This window comes from Populus alba, chromosome 4 (genome assembly GCF_005239225.2).
Source record: "Populus alba chromosome 4, ASM523922v2, whole genome shotgun sequence".
NCBI classification, from domain to species: domain Eukaryota; kingdom Viridiplantae; phylum Streptophyta; class Magnoliopsida; order Malpighiales; family Salicaceae; genus Populus; species Populus alba.
In genome coordinates, this window is record NC_133287.1 from 17,331,231 (window position 1) to 17,345,830 (window position 14,600).

General features: G+C 34.1%; 1 protein-coding gene across 1 annotated transcript; it reads left to right on the forward strand.

Moving 5' to 3' along the window:
- The first annotated feature begins 7,511 nt into the window (after positions 1-7,511).
- Positions 7,512-11,581, forward strand: LOC118039702 (subtilisin-like protease SBT3.9). The gene is made up of 11 exons (XM_035046464.2): positions 7,512-7,744; positions 7,829-7,920; positions 8,224-8,321; positions 8,426-8,575; positions 8,651-8,762; positions 9,016-9,559; positions 9,883-9,980; positions 10,065-10,304; positions 10,435-10,549; positions 10,625-10,838; positions 10,911-11,581. Exons 1-11 carry the CDS (start codon positions 7,652-7,654, stop codon positions 11,477-11,479), a joined length of 2,325 nt encoding a protein of 774 aa, XP_034902355.1. The 5' UTR covers positions 7,512-7,651; the 3' UTR covers positions 11,480-11,581.
- Positions 11,582-14,600: the final 3,019 nt, after the last annotated feature.

The window sequence follows — 14,600 nt, forward strand, 5'->3', positions numbered from 1 at the left end:
CTTGCACCACACCTTTTCCTAATCGTCCAAAGGAAGTTTGTTTACGAAGAAACAATTAGTGTTGGTTACTTGGCATTATTACTCATCAATGTTCCCACTTTAATAATGCCCCTTTTTTTTTTTTTTTTTTTTTTTAATATATCCTTTAGGTCAAAAGAAGTGGGCAGGGGGTTTAACAAATGGAAACTGAGTAAACGGGCACAGAATCACATAATCCAAGTTCACTTCTAATGGAGACATCATCACATGTGGTCATAGACATGTGGTTGATAGGAGGTTGGTTTTTGCATATCTTTTTGATAAAAATGGGAGTTTTTTTTTTTTTCACTGACATGTATTTTGTACATATGTATCCATGGGTTGCACGCCTGTACTACACGAGCGACTACTTGGTTAATTATCTGGAGGCCAATTCCTCTTTTCTTATTCTTTCCCTTAACTTTTTTCTTCCCCTGCTTCTCCTTCCTCCTATGCCGCTCTCAACTCAGGCCACTTGATCTTTCTCTCCACCACAAAAAAAATATCTCTTTCTCTTTACCATGACAAACCTTACCCCCCCCCTCTCCTCTCTCTATTGTTGGTTCTCTCTCTAGCCATCCACTTGTAACAACCACCGGCACCTCATTGCTGCTGCCGCCACCCAAAAAAGTTTAATTTAACCAAATTGAGATATATTAGCCTTCCCTCTCTATTAATTTGTTATTTTAGTCGGCTAATTTGTGATTTTTTTATAATAAGAGTTTTAGGGTTTGGTTTAGGGTTTTTATTGATTTTACCTAATGTAATTATAATTTAAGATTAAATAGATATAAAATTGGTTAAGTAAGCATATAAATTGTTTTATTTAGTGAGAAAATTTGATGAATTATGTTGCGTTGATTATGGATTTTTTAATGTAACTTGAACAGTTTGTTATTTTGATAAATTAGCATTGTTTATTATTATTATTATTATTATTGTAATTTTCATTAAAAAAATGTCTTTTATAGTGAGAATAGTATATTATTATGGTGGTAAAATCATCAATAGTGATAATGGTATCACTCATCATGGAGGAAGTACTGAGTTATATAGCTTGAGATTTGACAGTTCATTTAATGAATTTAAAAATTTAATATGTCAAAGAGTTGGGTGGAATTTGTCTACATTTGATGTTGATATTTCTTGAAGGATATTGAATGTGGGCCATCCAAATTGTTATGTTGGTATCTCATTACTAGTGATATAAGTTCTAATGCAATGGTTGGGTTGATTGATGTAAATGGGTTGCAAATATTAGAGCTCCACGTGTATAGAAAACCTAAACTAAGATGTAGCCATGCTAGTCATCCTTTCTATAGATAAAGCTCCTGTTATAGGCCCCACGACTTAAAAAAAAGAAAGAAAGAATGACGTCTTTGTTTGTTGGGATTGGTGCTTCTCTTTGAGGAATATAAAAGGGGTTATATTAGGTTAACATGGTTGAATGAGATTTTCAAGACCCCACCAAAGGGTGTTACAGAGATTGTATTGGATTATTATGCTAGAGCATACATAATGCATATATTTGAGGCAATGATCTTTACTGTTTTGACAAGCAATGTAGTTCCATGTTACTTTCTGCCATTACTAGAGAACTTTGTTGTCATTCATAACTGTTGTTGGGGTTCGATGATGCTTGTATATTTGTATCATTAGCTTTGGCATGCTTGCATGTCACACAAGTAATAAATCTATATATTTTTATTCCTACATGTATAATTTAATATTACATTCTATAAAATATTGTTAATTTAAATATTTAATAAATTTTTTTATTGTTAATATGAAGTTATAGTCATTAGAGCATCTTCACATCGGTCATCTTGATGTTCAGAGAAATCAGATGCTGGACATGGTTACAAGAGGATGACTTACAATTGGAGCTTGATAATAATATTTATAAACACATTATTAAATTTAAATTTTCTATAAGAAATTGTCTAAATTAACTATTTAGCTTGTTACTTGGGTTGAGAAGAGGTCTAGGTGTTTTAAACAAAATCTTATTTATGTTCATGATTTCTATCAGGATGAGTTGGATTCATACGAGCTTCACCAAGTATGCGTGAACCTAATTATTTATTTTCTTATTTAACTTTATTGTTTTAGTTGTGAATGTTTTTAATATATAAGCTTTATGGTTTCATAAGTGATATGGACACCATATACCAATGATTTTATTGGAAGAACATCTTCATTATGCATGGAAGAAAGTGATTTATGGCTATCAATGGTCCTTATGTACTGTTTTGCCATAGTTGAGGTGCATTGCTCTAATAGGTTAATATATAAGCTTGGATTGCATCAACACATACCTAATAATGTTAACACATTTAATGACCTACATGTTAATTGTCGAGACAAAATGGATGATGATTGGTTGTGTACAATGTTATAACCCATCTTTGGGTTATTCCCTAAATTCACTTTTTTTCTTTCTAGAATAAAAATAAAAAATAAAATAATAATAGCAAAGAGACTAGTGACATGGAAAAAGCTGGCTGAGAAAAGATTTTAAATGTAGAAAAATCAAGCTGCAATTTTGGATGGGATCAAGAGCCTAATTGTACCTCATTATTCCCAAAATTAGAGAAACAATGTAGATTTAAAGTCAAATTAAATGGGTCAAATTAATTTTATTAGGGACTTAATTAGTGAAAAATTAGGTTTGGGAGCCCAATTTGGACTTAATTAAGAAGATTGGAATTTTAGGAGATCAAATTTAATTTTTACCAAGTCAATTGGTTCTAATCAGGGATAAATTCGCAAGAAAATTAAAATTTTAGGGTCAATTAAGGGCTAAATTAAAGAGACTAGCAGCCAAGAACCTTTATGTACAAAGTGCCAAACTATGAGGAAAAAATTGGATGAAATCAGGGGTGAATTTGAAGAAAAATAAAAGTTAATAGTCAATTGAAGATTAATTTGTATAAATCCAAAACTAAAGACCTAAATGAAAAAGACACGAAAATATGGAGTTGAAATTGAAGTTCATTAGGGGCAAAATTGAACAAAATTTAAAGTTTGAAGTCAATTAGGAATGTAATTGAGAGATGATAAATCAAATGACTAAATAAACTTTACCAAAATGGCGCCGTTTTGATTATTGTTTTTCATCTTCTTCTTCAATTTTCACTAAAAAGACTGCTCAAGAGCTACTTTTCAAGGGCATTTAATGCTTCATCTCTCCGACGACAAAACTTGCACAAAAAGTATCACCTGGCATTTTACTACACTTCGGTATGGTTCTTTTTAGCCGACTAACACCACAATAGTCATGATGACAACACAAGAAGGCAGACTCAAGCAGCCTTCAACTGCTAAAATTGACAGTTCATGATACACTTTGAGCCAACGATTGATATCCTTTAGGGTTGAATCATGGGCCAAGATTTAACACCATTAAAGACAAAATGTCCCCTTTTCCACCCCATATAAATAGGGATAAGTTTCATGACCCGAGGAGAAAGAAAATCAAGTGCAAAGTTGATAAAGAAACCAGCCTCCTCCTAGTTTTTTTTCCAAGCCGACAATTCTCTCTCTTCTTTATTTCTCTTTATCGCCTTTGCAACCACCACAACCTCAGAACCACCTTGAACAACTACCACACAACCTCCTTTCCAATCCATCGCCTCGTCGACAACATGGACAACCACCGCTAGCTTCTCTCTCTCCTCTACTAGTTTCTTCTTTTTTCTTCCCCAGCAGTTAATGTCGGCCACCACCTCTTCCATCAAGGTCACATCGGACCTCTTAGCGCGACCACCAACCATCTCCACACCAAGCAATCCTACATCTCTCTTGTGCCAGGCTCCCCCCAATTTTGCATGTAAGACATGAATTAATCCATGTCTTGCAACTGCTGGCTTTCGTAGCAGTTAAAGGTTTGGGCTGGACCCATTTTAGCCCAACCTAGATGGTTTGACCGATTCCAAGCCACCTAGAAAAAGATGCATGTTGGGTCGCTAATTAGCCCAACCTGGCTGGGTTCAGCCTAAGTGGTTGCTTAGGGTCTAGCCCAATTTATATTTAATAATCTAATATAATATAATATATTATAAAAAATGAAAATTTTCAAAAGTCTTTTCAATTTTATTTTTTAATTTTCTCGCATATTTTTCTACCAATTTTGAATAACATCAAGCTATATATTTACATTGTAAAATAAAGATTCGGTATTAAAACACCTTGTTTTCTCTGAAACATTTATAAAAAAAATTGAAAATTCTAAGAAAATCTTGAAAATTTTTAAATTAATTTTCTCTTTCAAAATTATTTTTTTCATGCATATGACCAAATCTTAAAAGTTTTCCAAGCATATTTTTACAAAAAAAAAAAAACATCTTTCTCATGTTTTAAAATGTAAAATGAATATAATAATTGGTTTATGATTATCCGTTAGGATTTCGATCAATATATCAAAAATCATTCACCAATCATTTTGTTCATTTTATATTATGGTTTAGCTGTAAACTTTAATATTAGGAGGTGTAAACCTATATAGTAAAGTATACCCTCATATATTAAATATACAAATTGCAAAATAAATATGATGCTAAGATTTAAACCTTAGGTAGGGTGCACTGGGGGTAATGCGTCTTTTCCTTTTACAACCAGTCCCTTACCTGAATTCTCGCAGACCATAAGTTTCCTAGTAACCTTAATATTAGGTGGCGTCTCCTAAACCTTACAATCATAATTTTATTATTATACCCAAAACCCTATTTCCCTTCCAACAACACCTTTCAGAAGGCATTAGCGCGTCATTTGACGTCGCCCCACGACATACAATATGTCAATTTATGGCATGTGAGGAGAGATTGTATATTTACAAAGTGATATTTTTCTATAAGGCGATTCATAACACTACCATAAAAGTGTTACGAGACGTCTACATTAGCTGACATGTAATCTGGATAGTTATGAGCCTCGTGCATCAAGATATAATAGAATGATATGTATGGATTAGTTTTTTTAACATTCAATAAAATTTTTATTTGTATATTATAAATGATAATGTAATATTTTATCATATATTAGATGAATTTTTTAATACGCAAATGTCGAAGAGCTGCGACCATAGTTCATGATGCTATTGACAATGTTGGACACAACGTTTTCTATACTTGATTCTCATCATGTTGCTCTTCACTTGATGAGGTTGGGGAAGTTCAACATTTGGACAATGAGATAGAGAAGGACGAGGTTGTTCATTACACAAAACAATGACATGCCAATGGTTCTGACGGTGCAGGCCCATCGACAAATTAATTTGTTAGATGCTATTTAATTATGTAATTGAATTGATATTGTTTATTGTAATTGATTATTTTGATGTTGAGATTGAGTTTTTATTATTATTTTAAAATTACTTGCTATGAAAATTAAGTGAATTCTTTAAATGAGTGTTGAAATTGGTTCTGATGAACAACTTGTTGGCTTGAGTTATAGCTGTTCTTTTTGTAATTTTGTTTTCTTTGAAATTGAGTTTTTACTGGGTAGGGAGGTGAAAGCATTGATGCATGGAATCGCGTGGTATTTTAATAGGAATACATGCACGACTACTAATTGAGGAAAAAACTCTATAAATGGTTTTAGTATTTATTATAAAAAGTTTCAAGGTGCGCTTACAACATACTTCCATGCTTGCATAATTTCTTTAGCGACCGTAATGTCCTTCCTTGAATATTATCCTTTCTAATCCCAAGCAATGATATTAAAATATAATTTATATAATTTTTTTAACAAAAACAATATTATCCTTTCTAATCACTTCTCAATGAATTAAATTATCCACAACTTAATCAAAAGAATCAAGAAGTTACAAAAAATAAAAAAGAAAGAATAAACTCAGGGGCAATTAAGGAACATAATTCTTTATAGTGGCCTAATATTAACATGCGGTAAAAAACTATGTTTGTTTTTGTATTTCAAAACCATTTTTAAAAAAATTAGTTTTTATTTATTTTATTTATTTTAAATTTATTTTTTTATTTTTTAAATTATTTTGATATGTTAATATTAAAAATAATTTTTTAAAAATAAAAAAATTATTATTTTAATATATTTTTAAATAAAAAAACTTTAAAAAATAATCAATTCAAATATAAACTTGAATAACTTAAGATGATGGCATTCTTTTAATTCATTTTTCCAATTGATACCCGCCTTGAAGAATCAAAAGGTATATTACTTTTCGAAAGCAACTTATCTGAAATCTCATTGGCTATAACCCCCCCTTTATACGGTATGCTTATTTTTTATGCTCCGTTTGTCAAACTCTTGAAGATGGTTGCAGGTAAAAGACCCTTCCCAATTTCAACTACTACCAATCATCTCTAGAGAGTGATAATTGATGAAATAATTAATAATTATTTTTAAAAATATTTTTAGTTTAAAAATATATTAAAATGTATATTTTTTATTTTTAATATTATCATATTAAAATGATATAGAATTATTAAAAATAAATAAATAAAATAAAATAATCTAATTTTAGACGAACATTATTGGGTCAGCAAGGCAACAATTTTGCATTAGTGGTTGGGAAAGGACATCCATGTATTGAGTAAGTTTCAATTAAGTCCATTTCCAGTGATTGCACAAAGGACACACTTGACCCTTCAAAATTATGCCTCTCTCTTCTCTTCGTTAGTGACATGTTAAATTACAACTCGAATTCTCATGTTTCAACTTCCTTGTAGCTGTTTCCTTGCCAATTTCAACTACCCCAATTCCTTTTTAGTGCAACTTCATTAGTAGTATTAAATAAACATTTGCTTCTGAAACTAAAATCTTCCCAAGTTTTTTACTTGCATGGAACCAAAACTTGCAGGTTTATGTTCATGAAAACTTGAGGAGAATAATAGCGTCATGTGAGTTTCATGTTACTCTAGTTTGCTGGTATGAAAGTGTACTTGTAGTTTGCTGGTATCCATGAATTTATTGTTCTTTCGCAAATCAATACACACACACAAAAAAGAAAAAGAAGAGGAAGAAGAGGAAGAGGAAGAGGAAGCAGGAAGCCAGGTCATTTTCAAATTATCATCCCTTACATATATTTATATCCTCAAACGGTCTCCATGCTAAAGAATCACTCAAGCCATTGTCATATTTGCATCCCATTTCTTTGTGTCATCATTTCATGTATAAATGGAAGGCAAGATTTGCACATCCAGGGGTGTGTATAACCACGAAGTGCATTGATGGTGTAGGATATGAGTGTCCCTTTTCAAATCTAAAAAAAAAAGCTGAGGACCCTTAACTACTTAAGTGTATACTTCCTCAATTGTACTGGGCCGCTGGAAAGCTACTCCTCAGGATACACTGTCCTATTGACATTTACAGAAAGTAAAGTCAACGCCACTTCTCAGTCTCCCCATATGCTTCCCCCATGAAAAGACATTTAAACAGATAAATCCACATCTCATCAGACTTCAACAGCACAGAACAGTTAGCACCAAACAGAGAAAACACACTCGACAGCTAATAATGCTAGTAGTAGGAGTAGTGAAGGAGTGTAACCTTTACTGTGGGGTCCCCAAGCATATACTCAATAAAATGATATGATCCCGTGATCTTTCATATAAATCTCACTGCTTATCACTTCGTTTTATGTTTCAGGTTTCTAATGGCTTCTTTATGGAGTCCTGGCATTTTCCTTGCTCATGTTCTTGCTCTACTGTTGAAGGCTTTGCCCCCAGTGATTCTTGCTGAAACCAATGTTAGTTTCTCTACTTGAGTTCAGCTATGTGTATCGAATTGTGTCTTTCATGAATTTCTCCGTGTTTAATCTTTATCTTGGCAGGTTTACATTGTGTATATGGGAGACAAACTCCATGACGAGCCTGAGCTGGTTCGAGAGTCCCATCATGAGCTTCTTGCTGATATTGTTGGAAGGTTTTATCTCTGGCTCTTTATAATCTTCATTTCCATTTTTTTTAATCTGTTGATTTTACCTTTAAAACGCCCAGTTTTGCTATTACTTTTACCTTAAACACGTTCAGTTTTTATCTTTCTTGGTATATATGTTCGTAGGGATATCGAATGATTTTGTATGCCTTAGGCTTCTTTGATTTTGCTTTATGCAATTTCAGATGCATGAAATGTGTTTTTCACTGTTTTTAGCTCTGGATGCATTTATTTGTGAGGTTTGATTAAGCAGTAAAGAGAAATTAGCATCTTGTGGAATGGTTTTGACAGCAAAGAAGCTGCAAAGGAATCGATTTTGTATAGCTACAAGCATGGATTTTCAGGATTCGCTGCCGTGTTAACCAAGTCCCAAGAGAAGCTTATTGCAGGTGTTACAATGTTGGTGAAATTTGAAATCCGTTTTCGTAGTCTATTTTTTTGATCTTAACAAGTCCCTGAAATTATTTTATTCTTTGTTGATGCACCAATACAGATTTCCCTGGAGTTGTTGGTGTTGTTCGAAACAGAATTATTAGTTCCCACACAACTAGGAGTTGGGATTTTCTACAAGTGCCTCAACTTGTGGATCGAATTTCCACGGGACATTCCGGGGCTGGTGCCATCATTGGTGTCATGGACACAGGTGAGTGGCAAGACGAAGGCATCGTTGTTTCTTACACAATTTACTTATTCTTGGTCTTACTTTCTTGTTGCATAGGTATATGGCCAGAGTCGAAAAGCTTCAGAGATGAGGGTATGGCAGAGGTGCCATCTCGTTGGAGAGGGATATGCCAAGAAGGAGAAGGATTTAATCGCTCGCATTGTAATAGGTTAGCTAATTATAGTCTATTCATATTCACTTTCTATCCGGGTTTCTATACTTCTAAACAGATTTGAGATTTTTAGACATGTCAATTGTAAGTACATTCTCTTGTGTGATCTTAAATTCTGGTCATAAGGATACAGTTAACTCAAATTGAAGAGGAATTAAACACTAGTAAATGGCTTCTGCTTATGAATTGTACTCTGTCAAGGTTTCAGCAGGAATTTACTTGATGCTTACTGCTTGAATACTTTGGGTAGGAAAATCATTGGTGCTCGCTGGTATATTAAAGGCTATGAAGCTGAATTTGGAAAGCTAAATGCGAGTGACGGGGATGAGTTCCTATCTCCTCGAGATGCTGGGGGCCATGGCACCCACACATCATCTACTGCAACCGGTGGTCTAGTGGAAAATGCAAGTTTTATGGGACTAGCTCGAGGATTGGCAAGAGGGGGTGCCCCGTCAGCTTGGCTGGCTGTCTACAAAGTTTGCTGGGCTACAGGTGGCTGCGCTGAGGCAGATGTTCTTGCTGCATTTGATGATGCGATCTTTGATGGTGTGGATGTGCTATCAGTATCTCTTGGATCAGCACCTCCTCTTGCCACCTATGTTGAGGATGCAGTAGCTATTGGCTCCTTTTATGCTGTAGCTAAAGGAATTTCTGTAGTATGCTCTGCGGGGAATTCTGGTCCTTATCCTCAAACAATTACAAATACAGCTCCATGGGTTGTTACTGTAGCAGCAAGCACCATTGATCGAGCTTTCCCTACTATAATTACCCTGGGGAACAATCAAACCATAGTGGTACTTCCTAAATTCCTTGCAGTCTAGAGAACTTGTGCATAGTTTGTATGTGATATCAATTGGAACAAGCATGTCAAGCAAAAGCACAGAATGTAGATGCACTTGCACATATATAGTCGACCAAATAAAGAACACAGATGCCAACTTTCTTTATGCGTGGCTGCATTCTTCACAATTTTTGTTGATTAGTTACACAGAAGGGATATTTTTCATCTTAAGATGCCTGTTAAAGTCAAGTGATATGTACAGCGTTGTCACTGCTGACTGTAAATACATGGCAGCAAGCCTTACAGACTAGAAATAAATTTTATTTTCTCAAACAGGGTCAGGCTTTGTATACGGGGAAGAATGGAGACACTTTCCACCCTATTGTTTATGGAGAAGAGATTGTAGCTGATGATTCGGATGAAGATAGTGCAAGGTATAATACCCTTTTATTACTGGCATGTCAAAATCCCAATTATTCTGAGAAAATCCAGATTCTAATCGCTCGTACTTTTAACAGAAGTTGTGATTCAGGAAGCCTGAATGCTACTTTAGCAAGAGGAAAAGTGATTCTGTGTTTTGAGTCTCGGTCACAGAGGTCAAATACCATTGCTAGAAGAACTGTATTAGATGTGAAGGGTGTTGGCCTTATATTTGCACAGTCTCCCACCAAGGATGTTACTTTGTCCTTGGACATTCCCTGTATCCAAGTGGACTTCGCAATAGGAACATATCTACTGACATACATGGAGTCAAGCAGGTAAAGTCTAACTCACTGCATTCAAGATGAATATTGTACTTGTTAAAGCCTTGCTGCTAAAATCTCTCCCCCTAAATACAAGAAGTTGCACAACTTGATTTTTACCTAAAGAAGTATATTTATGCGACAGAAATCCTGTAGTAAAGTTCAGCTTCACGAAAACAGTTGTTGGACAACAGATATCCCCGGAAGTTGCATTCTTCTCTTCTCGAGGACCCAGTTCCATCTCCGCTACTGTATTGAAGGTAATGGACCTTTTATTAGAGATAGTCATCGTTTTTGCCGTTTTAGCGATCAATGTGTTTCAATGTCTTCTGCAGCCTGACATTGCTGCTCCAGGGGTTAACATCTTGGCCTCTTGGTCTCCTGCCTCTTCACCTGCCATAATTGACAATGAAGCACGGCCCTTGGACTTCAAAATTGAATCAGGAACATCCATGTCTTGCCCCCATATATCCGGTGTTGTTGCTCTACTTAAAGCTGCGCATCCAAAATGGAGTCCTGCTGCAATCAAGTCTGCACTAATCACAACAGGTAAGAAACCATATACTTACTGCCAGTTTTCCCTCGATACTGGTTATATAAACGTGTCTCTATCCTACACAGCATCTATAGAGGACGAATATGGTCAAAAGACAGTCGCTGAAGGAGCTCCACACAAGCAGGCTGATCCATTTGATTATGGCGGTGGTCATGTTGATCCTGACAGAGCCATGCATCCTGGTCTCGTATTTGACATGGACACCTCAGATTATATCCGCTTTCTTTGTGCCCTTGGCTACAATAATTCTGCAATCAGCTTAATGACCAGGACTCGCACCCGATGCAAGAAATCAACCACCTTTCTTGTAAATCTTAATTTGCCTTCCATTACCATTCCTGAACTGAAGCAGAACTTAACTGTGTCAAGAACGGTCACAAATGTTGGTCCTATTACATCTATCTACGTTGCTCGCGTTCTAGCTCCAGCCGGCACACGTGTGACAGTTGAGCCATCAGTTTTGTCATTTGATTCGACAAGAAAGAAGATCAAGTTTAAGGTAACCTTTTGTTCCATGTTGAGGATTCAAGGAAGATACTCATTCGGAAATCTGTTTTTGGAAGATGGCTTTCATGTAGTGAGAATTCCTTTGATAGTTAGAACTGTAATTGATGATTTCTACGCACAAATATGATCCAAAAGGGATTATCATATTTTACGAGTAATTTGTCATTTGTTGATAATTCCTTGAAACAAAATGTTGTTTGACATGGGAAGAGTTCATTCAGCTTTAAAATTCTGATGTGCCAGTAGCCTCTGCCTTCAATGTTTCCACTATAAATAAATGGAGGTTAATTATTTACTATAACAAGAAATGCAACAACACATTGATAGAATTTGTTTTAAGTGATTATTGATGAGTATTGTATTAGTGAAAAAAACTAGAAAAACACAAGATTTAACATGGTTTGATAATATATTTCACTATATGTTGAATAGGGTTACATAATATGCATTTATACTAAACCCTAAACTGTCTAAAAAAGACCTAACCACTTAAGAGTTATTTTGCTCCACTTCGCTTGGTGCGCTCCGCTTTTCTCACTCTACCTCCCTCCACTCCGGCATCTTCGTGTAAGCCACAAACTACAACAGAATTGGATCTTTTTTGTCACAGTTGTTTATTTTTTATAACTTCGAGCTCTTTGCATCTGATATTGATGGTTAAAGATTTAGCTATCTCCATGACCACCGTGATATAAATTTTAAATTAGATCAAGTTGGTTGTGAGAATCTAAATTTTTATATATAAATCTTATTGTTCTAGAATGAATGACTTATCCTTTACCGGATAAATAAGTTGGACTTAATCTCGACTAATTAATGGGGACCATCTCTCTCTCGTAATCAATTGAGTCTGTATACGGGAGGTGTTTTCCGGCGAGTTGACTTTGATTTAAGCAGACATGACTGCGTTAGGTGAACTACCTTAGCTAATTAAGCTGATGTGTGTGTGTTATAAGCGGAATCAAGAGCACAGGCCCTTTAAAAAATGACTCCCAATTAAGTCATTTAAATTTAAATTTGCCCATGTAGATTGTTTTGAACTATAAAATAGACATGTGAGTTTGATAACGACTCATCATCAGAAAAGACATGGCTAAATTTCTGATAATTTCTTGGAAGGGGTCTGTATTGAAGGACAAAAATCAGCTGCCAGGACTATAAAACATTATGTAGGTTTTCGAGTGAATTGCTTGGTCTACCGGTCAACTCCTACCCCCACATAAAAGATTTTTTTTTTTTTATTGATAATTTGGATATTTTCTGATATCCAGTCAAAGCTGTTAAATCTCAAGACATTATATTTTCGGTTGTGTTGATTGGATCAATTCCATGGTTTTTTGTGCATGGTTAAAAATGTTTTTTTTTCCTGTTAAAAACACATTTAAGTTTATGGTTTCTGGGTTTTTTTTTTTATAATTCTGGAATGAAGATAATAAAATTATGAAAAACACTGATAAAAAAAAAAAAAAAAATGGTGCCGAGAAAATACTTCAGAAAAAACAATTCACTGAGCCAAGTGACAGGCTACAATGTAAGTGGTGGAAGTAATTGAATGTTTGAAGAAAAAAGCTGGATCTAGAGAATAGACATGCATGTGACCGCACCGTAGATGCAGAGGAACGTGGAGTTTGTGCGGATTGTGGTAATATAGCGGTTTAAAATATATTTTATTTAAAAATATATTAAAATTATTTTTTTTATTTTTAAAAAATTATTTTTAACATTAGTATATTAACACGATTTAAAAATATATAAAAAAATTTAAAATTTTTAAAAACACAATGCTGTATTTCCAAACACACTCTTCATATGTGTTTAGAATTATAGCAGTGATTGCAGTTTAAAATATTTTTTGTTTAGAAATATATTTAAATATTTTTTTATTTTAAAATTATTTTTGATATTTAAACATTAAAATGATTTGAAAATATATAAAAAATTATTTTAAATAAAAAAATTAAAATTTTAAAAAACATAATTTGTACATGCATTTCTTATATAGGAAGAGACTAATTCTCACTCACTGTTTGATTAGTGTTTCTTGTGTCCATGGTCGCTGGATTTTGCTTGCGGGAACACGAAACTACGGGCCATGGGGACAACGACAGTATTTGACTACTGTGATTACAAGTGGATTGTACGTTAAGTCTCAAGTGACAGCTGGAAAATACAAGGAAGCCGCACACAGACAAGCATAAGAGAGGGAACGATAAGAACGAAAGAAAAAGAAAAAGAAAAAGAAAATAAAAAAGGGCTGCTTAATCATGGCTGCCGGTCCTCAGCGTTGTTATCCTGGTTCACAAAAACCCAGACGTCACAGCACCAGGCTACGGGTCTAGTTCAATTTTGTGAATTATAAATAAATTTTCTTTTATGAGGGTAGCATGGATTGTTGATGAAGCTAGTCTATTTTCACGGATGATAAGCAGTTCGATAACGATCTTACTTGCAAAAAAAAAAAAAAAAAAAGTCTTCACTGTCAAAGTCAGCTTAAGTTTTTTTTATAGATATTCTGTAAAAAGAGAATAAGACTTTTTTTATTATTGTATAAGAGAGAATTCAGAATTCTCTCTTGTTAAAACCTTACATTTATATCAGGAAAAAACAAGAAATTTTTTTGAATAATATCTAGAAAAAATCTTTTAGCTTTCTAGGATAGCAACCCTATTACTAGGAGGAGAGAAAGAATTTCGATTGGGTCTACACTCAACAAGTTCACTCTTTTTTTTTTTTTATCTTCATCAATAGCATCTTAGGTAAATTCTTAGCATTGTTTTTTTAAAAAAATGACTTAAGGGAAAACAAACAATGATGATATCTATAAGGAAATGTGTGAACATATCATGAAAACAGGTGATATCATGACCAATATTTATGAAAATTAAAGTTTATGGCTATGTCAAGGATCATAAGACACATTTTACATGGCTGTGTACATAATAATGTTGAAATATCTTGATCCACCATGATAATAGTAATTATCTCAGGAATCTTGACACTTCTCTTCATTGTTTTAGGTGGGCGTGCCATAATCACTTGAATGATTGTTAGCAAAATCACTACTATAAATAAATAGCCATTACTTCTCCTTCACTTCAACATTGCATACTTTCTTTCAAATTCCTTGTGATAAACTTTTAGTGTGTAGAGGTAGAGGTGAGGAATCAAGTGGGAGTGGAGGAGCTAATTCTTCTCTCATCATGCTAGTGGCAGTAAAGGTGCTAGATCTTTTTATAAGGTAAATTTGT

Coding starts and splice junctions, on each gene's coding strand:
- LOC118039702 (XM_035046464.2), top strand. CDS start 7,652: ATGGCTTCTTTATGGAGTCCTGGCATTTTCCTTGCTCATGTTCTTGCT. Junction 10,305..10,434: donor ACATACATGGAGTCAAGCAG/GTAAAGTCTAAC, acceptor TTTATGCGACAG/AAATCCTGTAGTAAAGTTCA. Junction 10,839..10,910: donor GTCTGCACTAATCACAACAG/GTAAGAAACCAT, acceptor TATCCTACACAG/CATCTATAGAGGACGAATAT.